The 20,004-nt window shown below is 50.7% G+C and overlaps 1 protein-coding gene across 4 annotated transcripts in view; it reads right to left on the reverse strand.

Moving 5' to 3' along the window:
- DNM1L (dynamin 1 like) overlaps positions 1–20,004 on the reverse strand; it is a 1,039,542-nt gene that overhangs the window by 26,766 nt on the left and 992,772 nt on the right. For all 4 annotated transcript variants that reach the window (XM_069628197.1, XM_069628195.1, XM_069628196.1 and 1 more), the window contains one exon: positions 18,340–18,499. In XM_069628197.1, the coding sequence (XP_069484298.1) occupies positions 18,340–18,499 (160 nt within the window). The remainder of the gene's footprint in view (positions 1–18,339; positions 18,500–20,004) is intronic.

The raw sequence follows: 20,004 nt of genomic DNA on the forward strand, positions 1-20,004 counted from the left end.
ATCTTGCACATCACACTGTGGACCAGGGGAGTGGGACGAAATGCATATGCTGTCATGCTGTTCCACTGTATCTGGAAGGATACACAGGAGGATGACCCCATCTGCTGAACATCCCCAGCAGGGCATGATTGTTCAATTGCCATTCGTAATTGTCCGCCTCCAGTCTGCTCAGCCTTTCCGCCTCCAGGTTGGACTCTCCCGGGAGGTGGATTGCACTCAAGTAGATATTGTTCTCCAGGGCCCACTCCCACATGCTGACCGCTAGGCTGTACAGCGGGGGGTACCTAGTGCCACCCTGCTTGTTGATCTAATACACTCTGGTGGAATTGTCCGTCTGAATGAGGACCACCTTGCCACAGATAAGCAGCAGGAAAGCCTTGAGAGGGAGCCAGATAGCTTTCAGCCCTAGCCAGTTGATGTGGGACTCCTGTTCCTGGAGGGACCAGAGTCCATGGACGCTGTGGTTGTCCAGTGTAGCGCCCCAGCCTTCCAGGGAGGAATCCATGGTGATGGTCACTTTAGGTGATGCTTCCCCGGAAGGGCCTGCCTGTCTGCAGGTTGCAGTCGTGGACCACCAGACAAGGTCCTGGTGGAGAAAGGGAGGAAAGCTGACAAGGTCCGCTTGCAAGCCCCGCTCCTGATTCCATGATGCTGCGTAGCACATCTGTGATCTCGTTATCTTGAGCCTCGTGTGAGGTACTGCCAGTAGGAACGCTGGCATGATACCCAGTAGATGCTCGTACCACCAGGCTGAGGTCACCTCTCTGCTGAGGAAATGACCTGTGGCCCTCTTGATGACTGATCTTGTTCTCCAAGGGGAAAACCCTCTCTGAACTTGTGTCCCAGATGAGACCCAGAAAGTCAGGCTCTGTGTAGGCTGCAGCTGAGACTTCTTGTGATTGATAGAAAATCCGAGTTTGTGGAGTGTGAGCATAAGAGCAGAGGAAGTGTGGTGAAGCACCTATGGGGATCGCGCCCTGATGAGCTAGTCCTCCAGTTACGGGTAGACATGGTGACCTTGGGCCCTGAGAAAGGCTGCCACTGCATTCATAAATCTGGTAAAGATCCTCGGGGCTGAGTTGAGGCTGAAGGATAGAACCTTGTATTGGAAATGGAAGCCCATGACCATGAACCTTAGAAAGGAATGATGAGGCTGCCAAATTGGGATGTGCAGATACGCGTCCTTCAGATCCAGGGAGCACATCCAGTATCCTCTGCACAGTGTCTCTGCAATAAGCGCTGGCGTAACCATTTTGAAGAGGGAAGGAGAGGTTCAGAGTGGAAAGGTCCAACAACTTTCAGGCCAGTCTGGTTCTTTTGTATGGTGAAAATCCTGGGACTTCCGCCACTGTGAGCGTTGATGCGCCTGGGTGTATGCCTTGAGTGTGGCCTTCGTGAGGATAAAGACTCTGCAGTTTGGCAACTGTTTTTCTTCTTATCTAGCTCCTCATCAGTGTTGGAATCAAAGAGGTCGCCAGCATCGTATGGAAGGTCCAATACGCATTCCTGGATGTCCGGGTTGAACTTGGTAGCCCGTAGCCAGGCAGTGCTTCTCATGTCTGTGGCGATGCAGATGGCACGGCCTGAGGTGTCGATGTGCTCTACGGTGGACTCCATATCATCCTGGGCCACCATTTTAGCTTCTGCCAGCCGCTGTTTGAAACTTGCCTGGCTCTGGCCCGGAAGTTCTGGAAGGAAGTCAGCTATTTCCCGCCAAAGCCGCTGATTAACGCCTGCCAGCATGGCGTCCGCTTTGGATTGACAAAGGTGCAGTGAGGCGTTGGAATAATCCTTCTTGCCATAAGCCTCCAAAATCTCCTCCTTGCCTAGAAGCACGGAAGACAAGGTGGCCCAGGACAACCGAGGCTTGGAGTAGAGTAACGCTGCAGCGATCACCGACTAGTGCGGTTGAGGGTGCGCTGACAGCAAGCGTGGATCCCCCACCAATTGCCTATAATTGGCATTGAGGCGCGATTGACAGGCTGGACCGAATGCGGTTTGAGCCATTCCTTTTTGGCCAAGGCGACAACGTCCTTCTGCATCGGTATCCCCGTTCTAGCTGCGGGGCGTAGAGTGAGGACCTCAGCCAGGACCCCCCACCTACGGTTGTTTCACATCGAGTTGAAGAAGCCCCAAGTATTCAGCCAAACCTGAGAGCCGTTCATGAAAGGCCTTGGCTGAGGATGGCGTGTTGGGGTCCTCCTCCGCATCTGTGTCCACTTGGTCCGGTGCGGGTGGAAGAGTGCTGGGCGCCACAGGCTGCTGTGGTGGAACCAAAGCCGTTGGCTGCTGTGGAGGCTGCTGTGGAACCGCCTGAACTGTGGGAGGCAGGGAAGCCAGAATCTAAGGACCCGGCGTGGGCAACAGAGGCTGCGCAGGAGCCTGATCCGCTGGAGCCATGGGAGGAATTACTAAAGGCGCTGGCAGTGGCACCAGCGGGAGCATGTCCCTCACCACATCCCGAAGGATGGACCCCATCTGAGGCGACCGCATGAGTAACTTTTAAAAAAACCTGTCCTCATAGGATGGTGGGGTGGCAGGTGGTATTGACAGAAGCGGGCGGCTGCTCGGGCCTATGCGTACTCTGCCTTGCTGGTTGTAGGGTAAATCTGCCCTGCGATGCTGATGCATAAACTGTAGGCCACGTACCTGTTGAGACCAGTCCCATCTTGAAGTTCGTTCTCCAACCTGCTACGCAACAGGGGCGGTATCAGACAAGCAGCGATCTTGTCTGGAACGGCAGACATTTTGTCGGATGCTTGCCATGTGCCAACAACATGGTGCTTGCCTCGCTGGGCCCGGCCTCTTCCAGGACTCTTGGCGGCAGAGCTTGAGACCGACCCTGTACCTCACAACAGGGTCTGGTAGGTGTATTGCCCTTGGCTGAGTCACCGATAGTGCTGCGTACAGGCGCCCCCTCATACATCTGTCCAGTACTAGGCCGTAGCCCCTCGGATGGACACCTGGTAAAAGAACCTTGCGGTCCCTCACCACTGTCCCAGGAAGGATCCAATGACCCTTCGACCTGGCGGCCGGCAGCTGAAGCAGCCTCGGTGCCTGTGCGAGAACTTTACTGGTTTCCCCCGCTCTGACAGTGGAGACACTTGTGGGGTGCGGTGGAAAAAAAGCGCTTCTACCTTGGGCTTTGACTTGTGTCTGACAAAGTCCTTCAAGTCCTCTGGAGGCAACTTCTCATAGAGCTCCCTCCACCGAGCTAACCTGTTCTTCAGAGTGCACGGTGTAAGCGCATCACATGCAGTACAACCCTCCCAGCCGTGACCGGGGCCAAGGCAGCTGAGTCAAAGAGCATGGGGGTCGTACGTAAGGAAGAGCCCTTTGCAGGCTGGACCTGCTGAAGCCCGCTGACATCGACATGCGCCAGGGAGGAGCATGGTGCCAGAGGACAAAGTACCTGATTAAGACCAAAAAACAGAAGACAAAAGACAGAAGATGGTATCCGGGGAAGAGCGCATGGAATTACAAGGCTGAAGCCAAACCAGGAGCACTGGTGAAAGCAGTCCATACCCGTCGACGCGGAAAAGGGGACTGAGGAGTGGCGCTGGTGGGCGGAATCATGGGAGCGAATTAAAGGGGAAACAGGTTTTTTTTCTGGTGAAAAAGGTTCTGTCTCCCGTCCCTAGCGGAGGACGACCCTGTAGTATGTAGGAAAGGGAACAGAACGTAGGAGTACAATAGTTACAGGTAAGTAACTTAAACCATCTCCAGCATGGGATCTGGCATAGATTCACCTGCTCATGAATAACAATTACACAGCAGTACACATTACACAACCACGGAAGGTGGCAAGGATCAACAGAAGCAATACATACTCACCTCTGTAACAGGCTCACCTCAAACAAACAGGCTGCGTAGCACCGCTTGCCCGATTCGGGACTCCTGCCTGGAATCCCTGTCGACGCAGTAGAACTTTGTGAAGATGTGCGTGGACATCCACTTCGCAGCCCTGTAAATGTTGAGCAAGGGCACACCAGTGAAATGCAGTCGTTGCTGCGATGGCTCTGGTGGAGTGGGCTCTCGGCCGGCCTAGCAGTAGCCTGCTAGCTACTCTGAGAGTGCATGATGCAGGCGGATAGCCACCTGGAGATGGAAGCCTTTCAACAAGGCTTTTCCTTGATGTACAGGTCCAAGGTTGACGAACAACTGAGAAGTCTTCCGAAAATTATTTGTATGTGCCACATAGAACTTCAAGGCAAGAGCAACGTCCAGCAAATGCAAGGCCCTTTCTGCTGGAGCAGCGGAATCTGGAAGACCGGTACCACTAACGGTTCGTTGAGGTGGAATTCCAGTGGCACCTTTCACATAAAGGCTGGGTGTACGCAATACCACCTTTGAAGTGTGGAAAGACTAGTAAGGCTGCTTGCAAGACCGGGCCTGAATCTCCAAGACCCGCCTGGCTGAGGTGATAGCCACGAGGAAAGCCGTTTTCCATGAGAGAACCTTGAGCAGGGCCTGATGCATAGGTTCGAAGGGCGCTCCCATGAGTTTAATCAGCATAACATTGAGCTCCCAAGCCAGGGCAGGGGACTTCAGCGGTGGGAAAGTCCTCAAAAATCCCTTGATGACCTCCTTGACGAGTCTGAGCGACCACAGGGAAAGTCTGCCTTCCCTGTGGTGTACCTGGATATGGCGGCGAGATGCACCTTGATAGAGGAGTGAGCCAATACCGCTTTGGCCAAAGAAAGCAAGTATGGGAGACGTTGCAGAGTCGTGACACGGAGATGGGCAATCTTCTGAGTCCAGCACCACACAGAGAAGCGTTTCCATTCATGTCTGTCGCACTTCAACATCAATGAGGCTCTGGCCCTGGCAGTATTGTCCTTACATTCTGGGGGTAAAGCATAAACTCCAAACTCTAGGGCCGCAGGAGCAAAGCTCTCAGATTCAGGGACTCCAGGCGTGATGCAGAATTGCCACCCTCCTTCTCTGGCGAATAGGTACGGGACAGCGGCAGCCGGATGGATGAGGCCACTAACAGATGTAAGTCTGGATACCAGATTTGCCTTGGTCATGCCGGGCGACGAGTATCATCTTGCAGTGGCTCTGTCTGAGTGTGTTTATCACAAGCAAGAGGAGTGGGAATGGCGGAAAGGCATACAGGAATAGTCCAACATGGGAACAAGAACACGCCCCCATGCTCCTTGGTTAAAGGAACCTGCTGGCAAACTTTTGACACTTGGTGTTCGCCGCCGTCGCAAAGAGGTCGCTCTGGGGCTGGCCCCATTTGCCGAACAGAAAATCCAACTGGTACTGGCGAAGTTCCCACTCATGGCAAGAACGCAGTTCCCCGCTGAGTGAGTCCACAATTGTGTTCTCAACTCCAGCAGTGAGAAACGAAACAAGGAACATGCCTTGATGAATGGCCCAGCACCAAAGGTCCTGGGCCTCCTTGGAAAGCACCAATGAGCAGGTTCCCCCCTTGTTTCCTGATGCAGAACATGGTGATGTCAGAAGATCCTCACCACCTTGCCTTCCAACGACGGGAGAAAAGACCTGAGGGCCCAGAATACGGCCCAAAGTTCCAGAACATTTATGTGTAGGTCCCTCACCTCCGGTTGCCAGAGGCTTCTGGCATGCAACTGTCTGGTGTGGGCTCCCCATCGCTCTAGAGAGGCGTCCATGGTGAACTTTTGGGACTTACAAGTACTTGTTGAGAAGAGGAAGATCTAGGATCGGCCTCCACATCACTGTTTTCTTTCGAGCCAGAAAGTATCTGGACAGTACTCCAGATCCCAGAGACGCTGGGGGACAAGTTCTATTGCCCCTGTAACACGGCCCGCACCTCATGCAGAAGCTGTGGTATGTGTTCTTGTTGCTGAATCGGCATGATACGCGAACACCTGCATTGAACTCCAAAGTGTGCCCATGTCTGAGAGCGCCCAGCACTCATCTGTCCGTGGTGATCTTCTCCCACGTGCCGACGAATTTAGCCAGCCAGCTTCCCACTGGGGTGCTTAAGTGGGGGCCAGAGGCCACGGCCGGTTCATGCCTAAGTGGGGGTCAGAGCTCTGCCCTGCGGGCAAAGCCACTGCTCTCCTGTGCTGCATTGAGAGCTATCCCTGTATGCTTCTTGAGAGGAGCATTGAGTCTGTCAATACAGGATATTATATCCTTTGGAGGATCTTCCTGGTTTTCCTCTAAGAACGAAAGGACAGCCGTCCCTGCAGTAAAGTTCCCAAAGAGCGTGTCGTCTGTGTGTCAGTCTATCGCTTGCAAAGACTCATCGACCGCCTTTCCGAAGAGATTCTCCCCATCGAACAACATATCCAGTACCTTCGTCTGAACGTCCGGGTGGAAGTTAGTTGCCTTCAACCAGCCTTAACGATGCAGGGACACCCAGTTCCCCATCTGGCAGAAACCTGGGTCAATGATGTCCACTGCCACCATGATGGCGTGATCCAAGGCCACTTCCCCTTCCTGAAAGAGTTCTAGTGCCTTGCAGGAAGTCCAGAATAGGGCACAACTTGAATCATAGTTTCCGGTCATATCAGGACAAGATGGCTAGGGCGTTAGATGCCTTAATGGTAGAGGCTGCCGTATTTTCTTGCCCCGTGCATCCAGCTTTTCCCCTCCTGGCCCGGAGGTACCATGGCTGCCAACGGCAGGTTCGCTGAGCGCTTCCCGTCTGCTGCCAAGACCACCAAGTCGGGCAAAGGCTGAGACCGTAAGCATTTGCAGGATGAATCTGGGACCCTGTACTACTTCTCCAACCTGTCAAGCTTGGTCGGGCCGTACTGTGGTTTTTCATTAGCGCCAGGCCTTCCTAAAAGATGAGGTCCAGGAAGGGAACAGACACGATTGTCTTTCTTCTTGGCTCACGCCAATGCTATAGGAAGCCTTCTTTCTTGGTGTCCTTCGAGGCTGACAAACAATTCTGAGGCTCTTGATAGGACAGAATGAACAGATCCAACTTTGTCAGGTGGGGCGGCCCTTTGAGGCTCAATGGAGTGCGGCGTCGGTCGCGAGGAAATGGTCGTCCTCGTCGGTGCATGTGGCAGCTGTGTCAGTGTGCAGGTCCAGGACTCTGTGTGGGGTCTTATTGCAACGAGGTGGTGGTGTCGGATGATGGCAAGGACCAGTGCCCCCTTTGGCCTTTCTCTTTCGCAGGGTGAGCTTAGCCTTAGAGGCTCCTGCATGTCCCGTGAAGGTGAAGGCCCTATAAGCATCCTCTGTTGGATTTAGGTGACCAGTGTGTGCAGGGCTGTTGGAATATCCAGCGACACGTCTCTAGGTCTAGGGGTGAATGGAGCCAGCGGAGTAGGGCCACCAGGAGACCCCTCATGATCAGTGTAGCAATCGTCCTGTAGATCATAGTCCTAGTCGGTACTCGAGGAGATCTGCTCCGGTCTGTCTGGGACAGCCCCTTGGTGCACGTACCAATGAAGATTCACTGGAGGGACTGTGTCTCTCCTTCTCAGGAGGCTGCTGGGTCTGCACAGTCACCGTGTCTGCACGGTCGCCAGTTCCTTCCCTGACCCCAGAGTGGACGCTGCCTTCGTCGCTTCCGCAGCCGTATCTCGCATAGGGGTTAGGAAAGCCCGTGGAGTGGCCGCCACCTCATTCACTGACCCACTCTCCTGCAGCACTATCACAGCAGTCGTCATGGACTGTCGACGATGAGCTTGTCACCGCTTTTGTCGACTGCACTGTCGTCTACTCCGTTGACCTGGCATGCTGCAAGGTCTTGGCCAGCTTCGACGAGTCCTCTCCGAACTTGTCCTTCGTCGGCTTATCCGCAGACACAGAGCTTGGCCGGGTTTGGGGACTTCATCCTTGAAGAGGAACCTTTCGATCGTAGGCTCACCGTTGAGGACGAGGGTTGATGGCAATCGCCTTTTGCCTGACTTGGGACCCACATCAGCGGTGAACCCAGCATCGTAGAGCTTGGCCTTCTCTTGGACCCCTGCGAGCAGGCAATCCTCAAAGGATCTCGACCACCTCCTGGAGGGAGTGCACCCCTCAGACTGGCCGGTCCTAGATGAGGCTCGATTCTGCCCTGAAGTTGAGTCAGTGGCGTTGCTCGACTTGAGCCACGTTGACAGTCTGATGTAGTGTCATTTTAGGTTTTCTTTCAGAAATAACGGTACATCTCGCATCCGCTCCTCAGCCTGGTCTGGATGCAGGCAATATAAGTATTTATGATGCCGATGTTCCACAAAGACGTTCCTTAATGCACACTTTGCGCCGAGTTTGAAGAGGCTTTGACTTTCCTTCTCTTCACTCATGGTTGAAAGGAATGAAGTAGGCAGGCTGAGCCTTCTCGAAACTTCGATGACGATCTGACAGTGAATGGAGATCTTTGCCGGTAACGGATCCCGCTGCTGGCCTCAGTCCTTCGAAAATAATTAAGGTAAAATCGGTCAAAATTCAATCTATTTTGAATACAAATCAGAAAAAAACATGAAATAAGCTCCGAGAACAACCTGAGGACTCCCAAAACTGAAGCCTGCAGTAAAAATCTCAAGATGGCCACCATGGGTGGAGCTTAAGGAGAGGACTGTTATTGGATGGGGGCAGTATGACCCAGAGGACAGTGATTGGTTTAGAGGAGATACAGTATTAAAGTGAAAGTAAAACTGTTTTTTCTTTTACCGAGGATTCTCAGCCTATATGACGGGGAATATTATGAGCATGTGAAACCATGCCAGATCCCATGGTGGAGAAGAGACAGACCCATTTTGTTGCCTGGCACTTGATTAGGGAGTCAACCTGCACTTTTGTGCCGGGGAAGTCTTTGCCCCTTCCGTTGCCCTGTGTGGGCTGAGTTACCTTGCGAGCCCCAAAAAGTTTGAAAGTATTTTTTCGGATTATGCGTGCGTCAAACTCTGGCTGGGAGAAAAATCTGTTTCTATGTAGTTCTCCAAGATCTCATTATGGAGCAGCTCAGAAACGTACATCAGGAACATGGTACATTTAATTACAGGATATAGTGTCTGTTCAGGTTTTCTACTCTTGTTTGGAAGTAGAAGAGCCCAGCCTAGGAAGCTGTCGATTTGATTGTAATGGATAAGGCTGTTGGCAGTCGATGGGAACAGCTCTGTGGCAGTAAACCACCAAGATACCCTTGGACATGCACAGCATTCTCATCGACTACATTGACAGTGTTGATTGGGATTCTTGCCATCATCTAGGATTACCATGATGTAATCAAATCTGAAATGAATGAGGGAGAAATAACTGAAAGCAATTTCTTAGAACTCACTGCAGGAGGAAAAGCCAAAAGTTATTTTCAGACAACCCACTCTCCCCACTCCCTTTACTTACCTTGTAGCGGCACACAGCGAAGTGTGCCGCCGCCTAGCCATTGCTCTGCGAAGCTAGTTCCTTTCACGCACATTGAAGGGGACCAGCGCTGCAGGTCCCCAAACGCCCGCCTACAACCCACAGAATGTCAATCAAGGGGAGCAGGGGACACCCCAGCAACCCTTGCTCAAGATGTTTTACATTCATTTTTTCTTCAATTCCCTATTCCGCCTTTTCTCCCGTTTGCTTTTTTTTCCTCGATAATTTTTACAGATACCTCATCTAGCTGCCTATTAACAAGCTGTTTCAATGGCAGAAGGGGTCTCCATTTTCCTCAACTGCTTACTCATCGCTGAGTGTTCTGGGGATGATGCTGCTTGTGCCAAAGGTGAACCCTTATCTGCCTTGTATGGCACCTGGGTCAGATTAACCTTTCATCGTTTTATCTCTGCTCTTCTTAGACTTCTCCTCTGACCTAGATTGACCTAGCTGAACAATTAAGTTTCCTAAGTGACCTCTTAAAGCATCTTTCTGATGTAGGGTAGGGTCTGTAATTCAGCTAGCAGACCCACAACCTGTATATGTAGCATTAAAAACCTAGCATATTGAGCAATCTTCTTCAATGCTGTGGGTGAAGGCAATACACGCAGTCCAAGTTCATCCTCGGCATAACAATTTTTGAAGACTCTTAAAAATAGACCTCCAGACTTGAACATGTCCAGGTCCTTATCAGCCATGCTTCCAAAATGAAGGAAGGGGACATACAACTGAAGAAAAAAAGGACAAACCTGGGAGAGTGGATCCCGATAGGGTTGAACCCTCATCTTGAAGCCACAAGTGACAGGGGCACGTTTTCTGAGAAAAAGCCCACACAAATAGCAGTCTTATCTGTGACAAGTAAAAGTTGAAATCCTCTTCTCAATCTATGAAGAAAGGAAGGATATTATAAAGTTACTCACCGTAGTGACCAACGTACTCTTAATCCATAGTCCCCCCTTCCTCCATACTATACGTGCGTCCCTTCCAAGGGACGGGAGACGGAACCTTTTTCACTAGAAAAAAAACGTACCCCTTTAAATTTAGAGGTGCTCGGGGGCGCGGCCCATGGAGCATGCACTGCCCTGACTCCGCCGCCACACCTCAGTCCCCATTGACGCGTCGACAATAGATTTAACATTGCCTAATGACACCAGTATTATTAGGGGGAGGTTGGTGGGAGGTATGGAGGAAAGGGGACTATTGACTAAGAGTACGTTAGTCACTAGGGTGAGTAACTTATAATTACTCTTACGTCCTGTCCCCTTTCCTCCATACTGTATGGGCGATTACAACTGATTGTAGCCCTAGGGTGGGGTGGAGAGGAGACCCTCCTTAAGCAAATAGGTTCCTGAGAACCACCTGTCAAAAAGCGGCATCAGATCTAGAGCCTGCATCCACACAGTAATGCTTGCAGAAAGCCGAGGGGGAGGCCAAGGTGGCCATCCTGCTTATGACTTGCCACGGGACAGGGCGTTGCAATGGCCGTTGCCTTGGCCCTGACTGCGCGGGCATGCATGTTGGCCGGGAGCGGCCTGTGCTGTCCCTCATACGCTTCCTTGATGGCAGCGACCATCCAGCGGGATATGGAAGCCTTGGAGGCCTGGTAGCCTGGCCTCGAGCTGCTGAACGTGACAAACAGGGTGTCCGACTTGCGGAAGCCCTTGGCCCTGTCCAAGTAGAATTTTAGGGCACGCCTGACATCCAGGCAGTGCAGCACTCTCTGTGCATCATCCTTGGGATCGGGAAAGAACGTAGGAAGGACTATTTCTTCGTTCAAGTGAAATGCAGATGGAAACTTGGGCAGAAATGCCGGGTGCGTCCGCATTACTACTTTGTCCTTGGGTTCAGAGGCGACCAGCGCCTGAATCTCGCCAACTCTGCGAGCCAAGGTAAGACCGACTAGTAAGGCCATCTTGATGGTGACCAGCCTAATGTCCATGGATGCCATTGGCTCGAATGGTTTGTGCGCTAGGGCGCCCAAGACTAGATTAAGGTCTCACACAGGGTGCAGTCTCTTGACGGGTGGGTAGAGACTAGCAACATCCGTCAGATGTTTCTTCACGATAGGGTTGGAGGAGGAAAAAAATTCCTTCCTCCGAGTTCCTGTACGTCCAATGGCCCCAATGGCTGCAGGTGTCAACCTGTACTCCAGAATGAGCGAGGTGCGCTGAAAAGGGGAGAATGCCGTCCAAATTGCAGGCCAAGGGGTCAATTCCATTGGATTCTGCCCAGTGGCAGAACCTAGTCCATTTGCTCTTGTACTGGGCCCTGGTGGCTTTGCTCCTGGCGCCCTGTATGATCTCCAGATTGGCCTGTGAGAGGCTAAGGTGCCCCAAGCGTTATCTGCTCAGGTACCACGCGGTGAGGGCTAGTTTCCCCTGGCACGGGGGGGATGATTCTGCTTCCCTGCTGCGTCAGAAGATGTGCTGGGCCCGTCGGAAGGTGTATTGGTGGCACCTCCGAGAGGCTGAGTAGCTCCGAAGACCAAGTCGTTGAGACTCCTTGACCTTGCAAATTACTCTGTGTGCCAGAGGAGTGGGCGGAAAGGTGTAGGCATTCATGCCGGTCTACTGTAGGTGAAATGCGTTGCCCAGCGAGCTGGGGTGCCAGGATGCGAACTGGGGGCACTTCTTGTGCCAGGTGGCAAAGAGATCCACGTGGGGATGCCCCACCTGCTGAAGATCTCCTGAGTAACGAGGTTGTTTAGCTGCCACTCGTAATTGTCTGCTCCCAGCCTGCTGAGTCTGTCCGCCACCAGGTTGGATTCCTTCGGGAGGTGGACTGCCAAGAGGTACATTTCGTTTTCAAAGGCACGTTCCAACATGCACAGAGGAGGGGATCTGGTGCCTCCCTGCTTGTTGACATAATACATACTGGTCGAGTTGTCTGTCTGGATGAGGACAACCTTGCCCTTGAGGAGTGGGAGGAATGCTTCGAGCGCTAGCCAGATGGCGTTCAGCTCCAACCAATTGATGTGGTATTCCTGCTTCGGTCGAGTCGGGTGCCGTGGACCGAGAGATCGTCCAGGGTGGCTCCCCAGCCCTCGAGCGAGGCGTCTGTGGTGATGGTGTGGCCTGCGGAGGGGGCGGCCGAAAGGGCTTGCCCGTCCGTAGGTTGCAGTCCATGGACCACCAAGTTAGGTCCAGGTGGAGAGATGGAGAAATGTTGATAATCTATGATTGTGAGCCCCGCTCCTGATTCCATGAGGCTGCGAAGTGCTTCTGAATCCCGCTCATCTTTGGTCTCATGCGTGGCACGGCTAACAAGACCGCCGCTAGTAGACCCAGGAGATGTTGGTACCACCATGCTGAGGTCACCTCTCTGCTGAGGAAGTGGGCGGTGGCCGTCTTGATGGCCAAGATCTTGTCTTTCGACGGGAAAACCCTCTCGAAGCACATGTCCCAAAAGAGTCTGCGTGGGGAGCAGCTGACACTTCTTGAGGTTGAGCGAGAAGCCCAGGTCGTGTAGTGTGTTCATAAGGGGTTGGGATGAGTGGTGAACCGCCTCCTGAGACGTAGCCCTGACGAGCCAGTCATCGAGGTATGGGCAGATGTGGAGGCCCTGCGCTCTGAGGAGGGCCGCTACAGTGTTCGTGTGCCTGGTAAAGACCCTGGGGGTCCAGTTGAGGCCAAACGGAAGAACTTTGTATTGGAAATGGCAGCTCATGATTCTGAACCAGAGGAAAGAACGATGGGGCTGCCAAATTGGGACGTGTAAGTACACGTCCTTCAGGTCCAGGGAGCACATCCAGTCTCCCTTGTCCAATGTCTCCGCTATAAAAGCTGGCATAACCATCTTGAATTTTTGCAGGGGTAAGGAGAGATCGAGGGTGGAAAGGTCCACCACAACTCCCAGTCCTGCCTGGTTCTTCTGTGAAAATCCTAGAGTAGAAGCCAAAGCCTTGCTGGGAGGCTGGAACTACCTCCACTGCCGGCTCTCTACGAGCGACCGGATCTCCGCCAAAAGAGTTGCTGTCCCAACCTGTGGGTGGGGAGGAGGGAGAAGAGGCTGGGATGGGTAGGCAGTACCCCGTGGATACTACGGAGAGGATCCAGGGGTCTGCAAAATTCTGGCGCCAGAAATGTGCGTGGAGAGCAAGCCTGCCACCCACCGGAGACACGTGGACCTGAAGGGGCGTGTCATGCCTTCTTCCCCAAGGAGGCAGACTAGAAAAAGCCCTTACCGCCCCCACCCCTTTTTTTGTTGTTTGTGCCGGCTCTGGCACAGCGAGCGGTCCGGCTGCCTGGATCTGCGTTCCTGGAAGCCGCAGAACTCTCCATATGTACAACCCTTCTCGGAGCGCGGCTGAGATTGGGTGTAAGATTTGGCTGAGGTCTTTGTAAGAATGGACAAGGACTTTGCCGTTTGTGAGCTGTTCTTGTCCAGCTCTTTGTCTGTAGAGGCGTGGAAGGGCCCCCCCCCCCCTCTCGAATGGCAGATCTAGGATGCACTCCTGGACGTCGGGTTGAATTTCGTCGCCCGGAGCCAGGCCATGCGCCTCAAGTCCGTGGCAATGCAGATGGCACGGCCTGAGGTATTGATATGCGCTACTGTGGATTCCATGAGGTTGTGCACCATGAGCTTGGCCTCTGCTAGCCCCGCCTTAAAGCGAGATTGGCATTGGGATGGGAGTTCCGGGAGGAAGTCCGCAATTTCACACCATAACCATTGGTTGGCGGCAGCCAGCATGGTATCTGCGTTGGCCTGACGCTGGTGCAAGAAGGCGCTGGAGAGATCTTCTTGCCGTAATCCTCCAAGATCTTCTCCTCCTTGCCTAGCAGCGCCGCAGAGGAGGAGGCCGAGGACGACTGAGGCTTGGAGTATAGTGATGCTGCGGCGATCACCGAAGAGTGTGGCTGAGGATGCGTCGAGAGCAAGAGTGTATCCCCTTCAATCTGCCTGTCCTGGGCGTCCAGGCGTTGGTTGACTTGCTGGACTGATGGGGGCTTGAGCCAACCCTTCTTGGCCTGGGAGACTACATCGGTTTGCAGTGGAATCCCTGTGTTGGCAGAGGGGCATCTTGTGAGGACTTCAGCCAGAACCCCCCTCTGCCGGTTGTTCGACCTCGGGCTGAGGGAGGCCCAGGTACGTTCATGGAAGGCCCTAGCGGAGGATGGCGTGTCCGGATCTTCCTCCTCATCCGTATCTTGCGGATCTGGAGGATCTTGCAGAAGAGGGGTAGATGGAGCCAGAGGCTGGGGTACGGAGACCGCAGCCGGAGGCTGAGGAGGCAGCAGATGTTGTGGAGTTGGCTGTGGAGCTGGAGGAGGCGGCTGCACCGGGGCCCGATCAAGGTGTCTGTGGTACCTCTAGCATGGCGGGAAAGACTTCCCTGACTGCATCCTTGATGATAGCCCCACCCCCCATCTGCAGAGACCTCATTAGGCCGAGGAATTTGTCGAAGAGCACCTCACTGCCCGAAGAGGTAGTAGGGGGTACCGACAGGGTAGTGGGGGACTGCTGGAGCCACTGCGTACCCAGTCTGTATGCACACATGGGAAAGCTGCCCTGCGCATATGAAGGGTAGACTGTAGGCCACGTACCTGGTTGCGACCAGTCCCACCTTGACACTCGTTCTTTGCCGAATTCGTGGAATGGCGTCAGACGGGTGTTCCTGATTGGCGCGGCAGCCATTTTGTCAAGCTGCCTGCCACGTGCCTGCGACGTGATGCCCAGCCCACTGGGTCTTGCCTCATCCAAGACTCTAGCGTATGGATCACTGGGCCTACCCTGCTCCTCGGGTCTCAGCCCGGTAGGTGTGACACCCTCGACACGGGGATCGGTAGAGCTACGTATAGGCAGCCCCTCAGACGTATTGCCGGTATTAGGGCAGAGCACCTCGGGTGTAAGCCCGGTACAAGAGCCTTCCGGTCCCTCGACACTGCATCCGGGAGGATCAGAGGACCCTGCGACCCGAGGGCCAGTAGCTGTAGCAGCCTCGGTGCACGTGCCGGTAGAAGGACCTGGCCAGTCCCTCCCGCACGGAAGAGTCCCTGGGAAGGAGTCTCCCTTGCTGGGTGCACTGGAAAATATCAGCCCTACCTTGGACCTGGGACGAAGCTTCACAAAGTTCTTGAGATCCTCTGGAGGCGACTTCTGGAAGAGCTCCCTCCACCTGGCTAGTCTGTTCTTCAGAGCCTTCGAGGACAGCGAGTCACACGCCAAACATGATTGCCAACCGTGGTCGGGGCCAAGGCAACGTAGGCAGAGGGCGTGGGGGTCTGAAGTTGGGAAGAGCCCATTGCAGGATGGACACCTGCTGAACCCTGCAGAAGTCGACATGCGCCGGGGAGTAGCAGGACGCCTGAGGACCGAGTACCTGAAAGATAGATGAGACAAAAAAGACAAAGAAGAAGTATCTGCGGTGGAATTACATGCCTGAAGCCGAACCCAGGAGCGCTGGTGAATTCGACCCGTTCCCGTCGACACGGAAAAGGGGATCGGGGTGTGGCGCCAGAGGGTAGCGTCAGGGCAGCGCATGCTCCCTGGGCCGCGCCCCCACGCACCTCTAAATTTAAAGGGGAAGAAGGTTTTTTCTGGTGAAAAAGGTTCTCTTTCCCGTCCCTTGGAAGGGACACCTGTACAGTATGGAGGAAAGGGGACGGGAGGCAAGAGTAAAATCGTTAACCAAAGTATGAGAGTATGTCTTTCAGTACGATGTGGAGTGGAGGCTAGGGCCTCTCCAGTTTAATGGCCAAAACACAAACAACTCTAAATGTGCTGGATACGTGGCACACTGTGGAGCAGTTTCTTCTATTTACACTGCTACTGCAGAACATTTACCAAGAAATGTCAGTCTGACAACAATCAATATTCAAAGCATGTGAATCTATGAAAGATCCAATGGTGAAGAATCAATTGTCTGCACCAGCCGTGGAGTCTCATATTAACTTTAATTCAATACCGATTTGATTATAGCTCTCCAATGCTTTTCCAAAGTGCCCACCTGATCTGGTATTCAAATCAGTTAGCATATTCAAAGAGTAATGGGTCTTTCTTCGAATCCATGCTTACAATTAATAAACCAAGAAGAGTCTGAAGCTGCACACACATATATAGAATGCCAAACAAATATCCTTCAGTAACTCAATAAAACACCTTTTAATTAAAATATCAACAGGTGTAAACCAAAACTATTTGGTGTGGTTACTACATACCTTAATTGATTTAAGTGATATTTGGTGGTGATGCACACGGGGGAGTGCTCCAATTTGAGTTTATATAGCTCTATACCGGTTGATTGGCATAACCCCAGGGATAGTCTCAATAGCCCTTCCCTTCAAGTTGTTCTCGCTTTTTATTATAGGTACATAGCATGGGCATCATAGGTCAACTCCCATTGGTATGTCAGTCTGACATACTTCAGTTGGAATGGCCATAAGCTCTTTGCCACCTCCATCCTGTTTCAGGTCACTATTATTTAAGACCTTTAAGAATCCAAAGTATTAAGTGTTTAAAGACCTTAAGTGTGATAACACGGAACCATTTCAATGTAAACGGTCATGTTCCCCACTTAGATCCTTAATTATTTCAAAAATAACAATATTACAAATTACGAGGTGGTTTGAAGCACAGTATCCAGACGGAAATCCACAGACTGCGGGTGGTTTATCAGAGTGATAACAAAACAAAGAATGGGGTCACCCCCGTAGAATGGAGAAGGAATATGTGCACAGTAGAATTATGGTGTAAAAAAAATCTCATCTTTGATTTCATCCACAAAATTCCGGAGACACCCCTGAAATGCACGGATAAGCTCCAATGTTGGCAAAAAGCATATGCAGTTATGGCATCGTTCTGCATCATCTGTTGGACTGATCACAATAAATACTAAATATTGCTGTCCTATTAGACAATTTTATGGAGCAAAAAGTATGCTTTTCAGCAGATTTGCATAAAATGCATTGATCAGTGAACTTCAAGGGATGGCTAATCAGGCGTTGTGTGGCTTAGAAGAAAAAACCTATTCTACGGTTACATTTAAGGTAGAGGTTTTCACGCTTTTATAACCCCCTCTCCCCACACCCCCTCGGAACCATTACATTAATGGCGTTTGATATTTGAGAAAGATATCCACAAATAAAAAAAGAATCAGAGCCAGAAAACATTTACTTTGACAAACCTTCTACAATAAATGGTTGGACAAAAAAGAAGAAAAAAAAACACTCAAGTCTTTCGTAATTGGAACTTCATGGGTATTATGTATATAGAAACACGACTTGGAGTAATGGAGGAAGCAGCAACTAGGGGCGTTAATTATGCCTTAGTCTATTCCTGTAAAACTTGTCAAAGTTAGTACAGAAATCACTTAAGGCAGAATATAAAGGCAAAGTCTACCTAGAAAGGATTTTGAATACCTGTTTCCAGAAGGGGCAAAATCCTATTTGTCAAATTAATAGACTGGCAAATTCTTCTGCCAAGGGAAACAGCATGGTAATTAATCAAATCGTATTAAGGTCACAGTGGGAATATTTCTTTAGTAGGGTACTACACTCCCATTTTCCATAAGTTTAGCATGCCACACAGATTGCCCAAAGACCTAAAATGGCGTTGGACAGATGTCATCCATCTGCAGGAGCTCCATCACATTTGCCAGTCTTATAGCCAGGAGCTCTAGAAAGTGATCACAAAGTCTTAAAAATAGTTTGAAATCAAGAAGGCCTGTTCTCATTCTCGATCTGTTCGACCTCATGGCTCCACCAAAGGGTGGCAAATGTTTAATTCACTCAGCTTCAGATATTGTGAGTGACTGATAATCATCTTTCTTCCCCTACACCTGTGGCTACCAATTTTTAGATGGAGTGCAAACTGATTACAATAACCTCAATCATTCCCTTAAAATTCCAGGTCCTCAGACTTTCCTTAATCAGGTCTAGTCTCAGCGACTTAAAGAGCTGGGAGAGAGATATTTTAAGAACCTTAAGTCTCACCAATACCATACACCTTACAATGGATCGAGGCTGTTGAAACTGAAACCTCAAATAGCCCTCAGCATACACACACACACACAAATGCCTTCCAAGTTCAAAGTGAGATTACCTTTAACATATCAGCTGCCTCCTTCCTACGTTGAGCCATGTCCTCAGATTCAGTGAGAAGGTCTTCGAGTAACAAGGATTTGTACAGCTGGCCAACAAGTTCACTCTGCAGTGTGTCCTTCACGTGGTTCACTAGAAAATGCATAACGGCCTTTGGCACACTGAGGGACACAAAATCACAAGACAAACTGAGTTATTTAATAAAAGATTGATGTTGTGCGATAAGCAACAGGCTGCCAATTTTACCTGTACTACGAAACGTTGATTGAGCATATACAGATGTTCTTTTTATTTATTTCATTTATAACTTTTATTATGTGTTTATTATTATCTCTTTTTAATAGGCTGCTTGATACAACCCTGGTCGACTACAAAGTTTGCATCAACAGTTTGCATTTTGAAAACCCCCATTAAAATGGTGTTACAATAGAATAAAGGCAACATGAAAGTCATGCCATGCAGCGTTTTACAAAAAGAAAAACTACTTACCTGTAACTACAGTACTCTAGCGCTGAGATCTTTCATCGATTCATATGGTGTTGAATATTACCCTTCAGGTTGTAATCCTTGGTACTATTAGAGAGCAGTTTACATAAGGAAGGGGATGTAGTCACCCAGAGACAGCTTGAACGCAGAGCTCCTTGTTGACATACATCTGTCAGTTAATTTAGTATGCAAAAACCTTGACCTTGCGTCTTTTGTGTTCTTGAGTGGATAAACGGAAAATAATGCAACATTAGGCGGGCTTGTGAGAACACGAGTTTTAATTTGGCAGTCTTGTTATTTTTAGGTGTTCATTGGGGTTGAAATCCTTCTGCGTGCATAGATGGTAGACAACGCTGTGACTGATTTTCTCACAGGTCTGCTGTCTCTTGCTTAGCCCGCTTCATCACCTCTGGTGATGAAGCTGTGTGTGCTTCATTTAGCACTGATCAGACAAGATGCATTATTTCTTAAATACTTATAACAATGTACGCCATCATGACTGAACTAAATTCTTCTTGTTGGCTTTTAAAGGTTTCCTCACAGTTGTGCTCAACAGTGAATGTATTTGACTGCAAGTAAAAGTACCTTGCAGATTGTTCACTGAACTGGCACACCTAGCATTGTTATCTGTGCTCTTATTGCACAGCTCTGCGTTTACAATGGGCTTTGGAAGTCATTGTGGTGCAGAAGTGTATCCTACAAGCTGAAGCTCTTGTCTCACTGAAACAGTAGGGGTGGGTTCTACTTGCTGGTCTACAGCCTGTACAACATTGCTTTAAGGTCAGAGGGATTAAGGTTTGCCGTCTTTGATCAGTGGGTGTTCGCGTTTTCCCCTTCATTGCAATACAAGGGACCTGTGCAATAAATAGCATGGTTTACAATGTATTAAGTGGTATTCATAATTTGCAAAATTAAGTCTTGCAAACCTTTGTCTGCAAGATCCCCTATAACCGTTTAGCTAAATCTTCATCATGTATTCCATAGCTCATGGCAATACTCCCCATATTCTTTAACAAGATTGCATGGTCGTTATACAAGAACTTTAAAATATCAAAAGGTCCAACGTAGGTAGACGTTAAGGTGGATATGAGAACTAAAGTGAAGAATGAGATTCAATTACTTTGCAAAGACATTCAATCTTACCAGAAGGCTTGATGGGCAAGAACACATTTTAAAATAT

Source organism: Ambystoma mexicanum, chromosome 12 (genome assembly GCF_040938575.1).
Source record: "Ambystoma mexicanum isolate Mex_15411 chromosome 12, UKY_AmexF1_1, whole genome shotgun sequence".
In the NCBI taxonomy this organism is placed as follows: Eukaryota; Metazoa; Chordata; class Amphibia; order Caudata; family Ambystomatidae; genus Ambystoma; species Ambystoma mexicanum.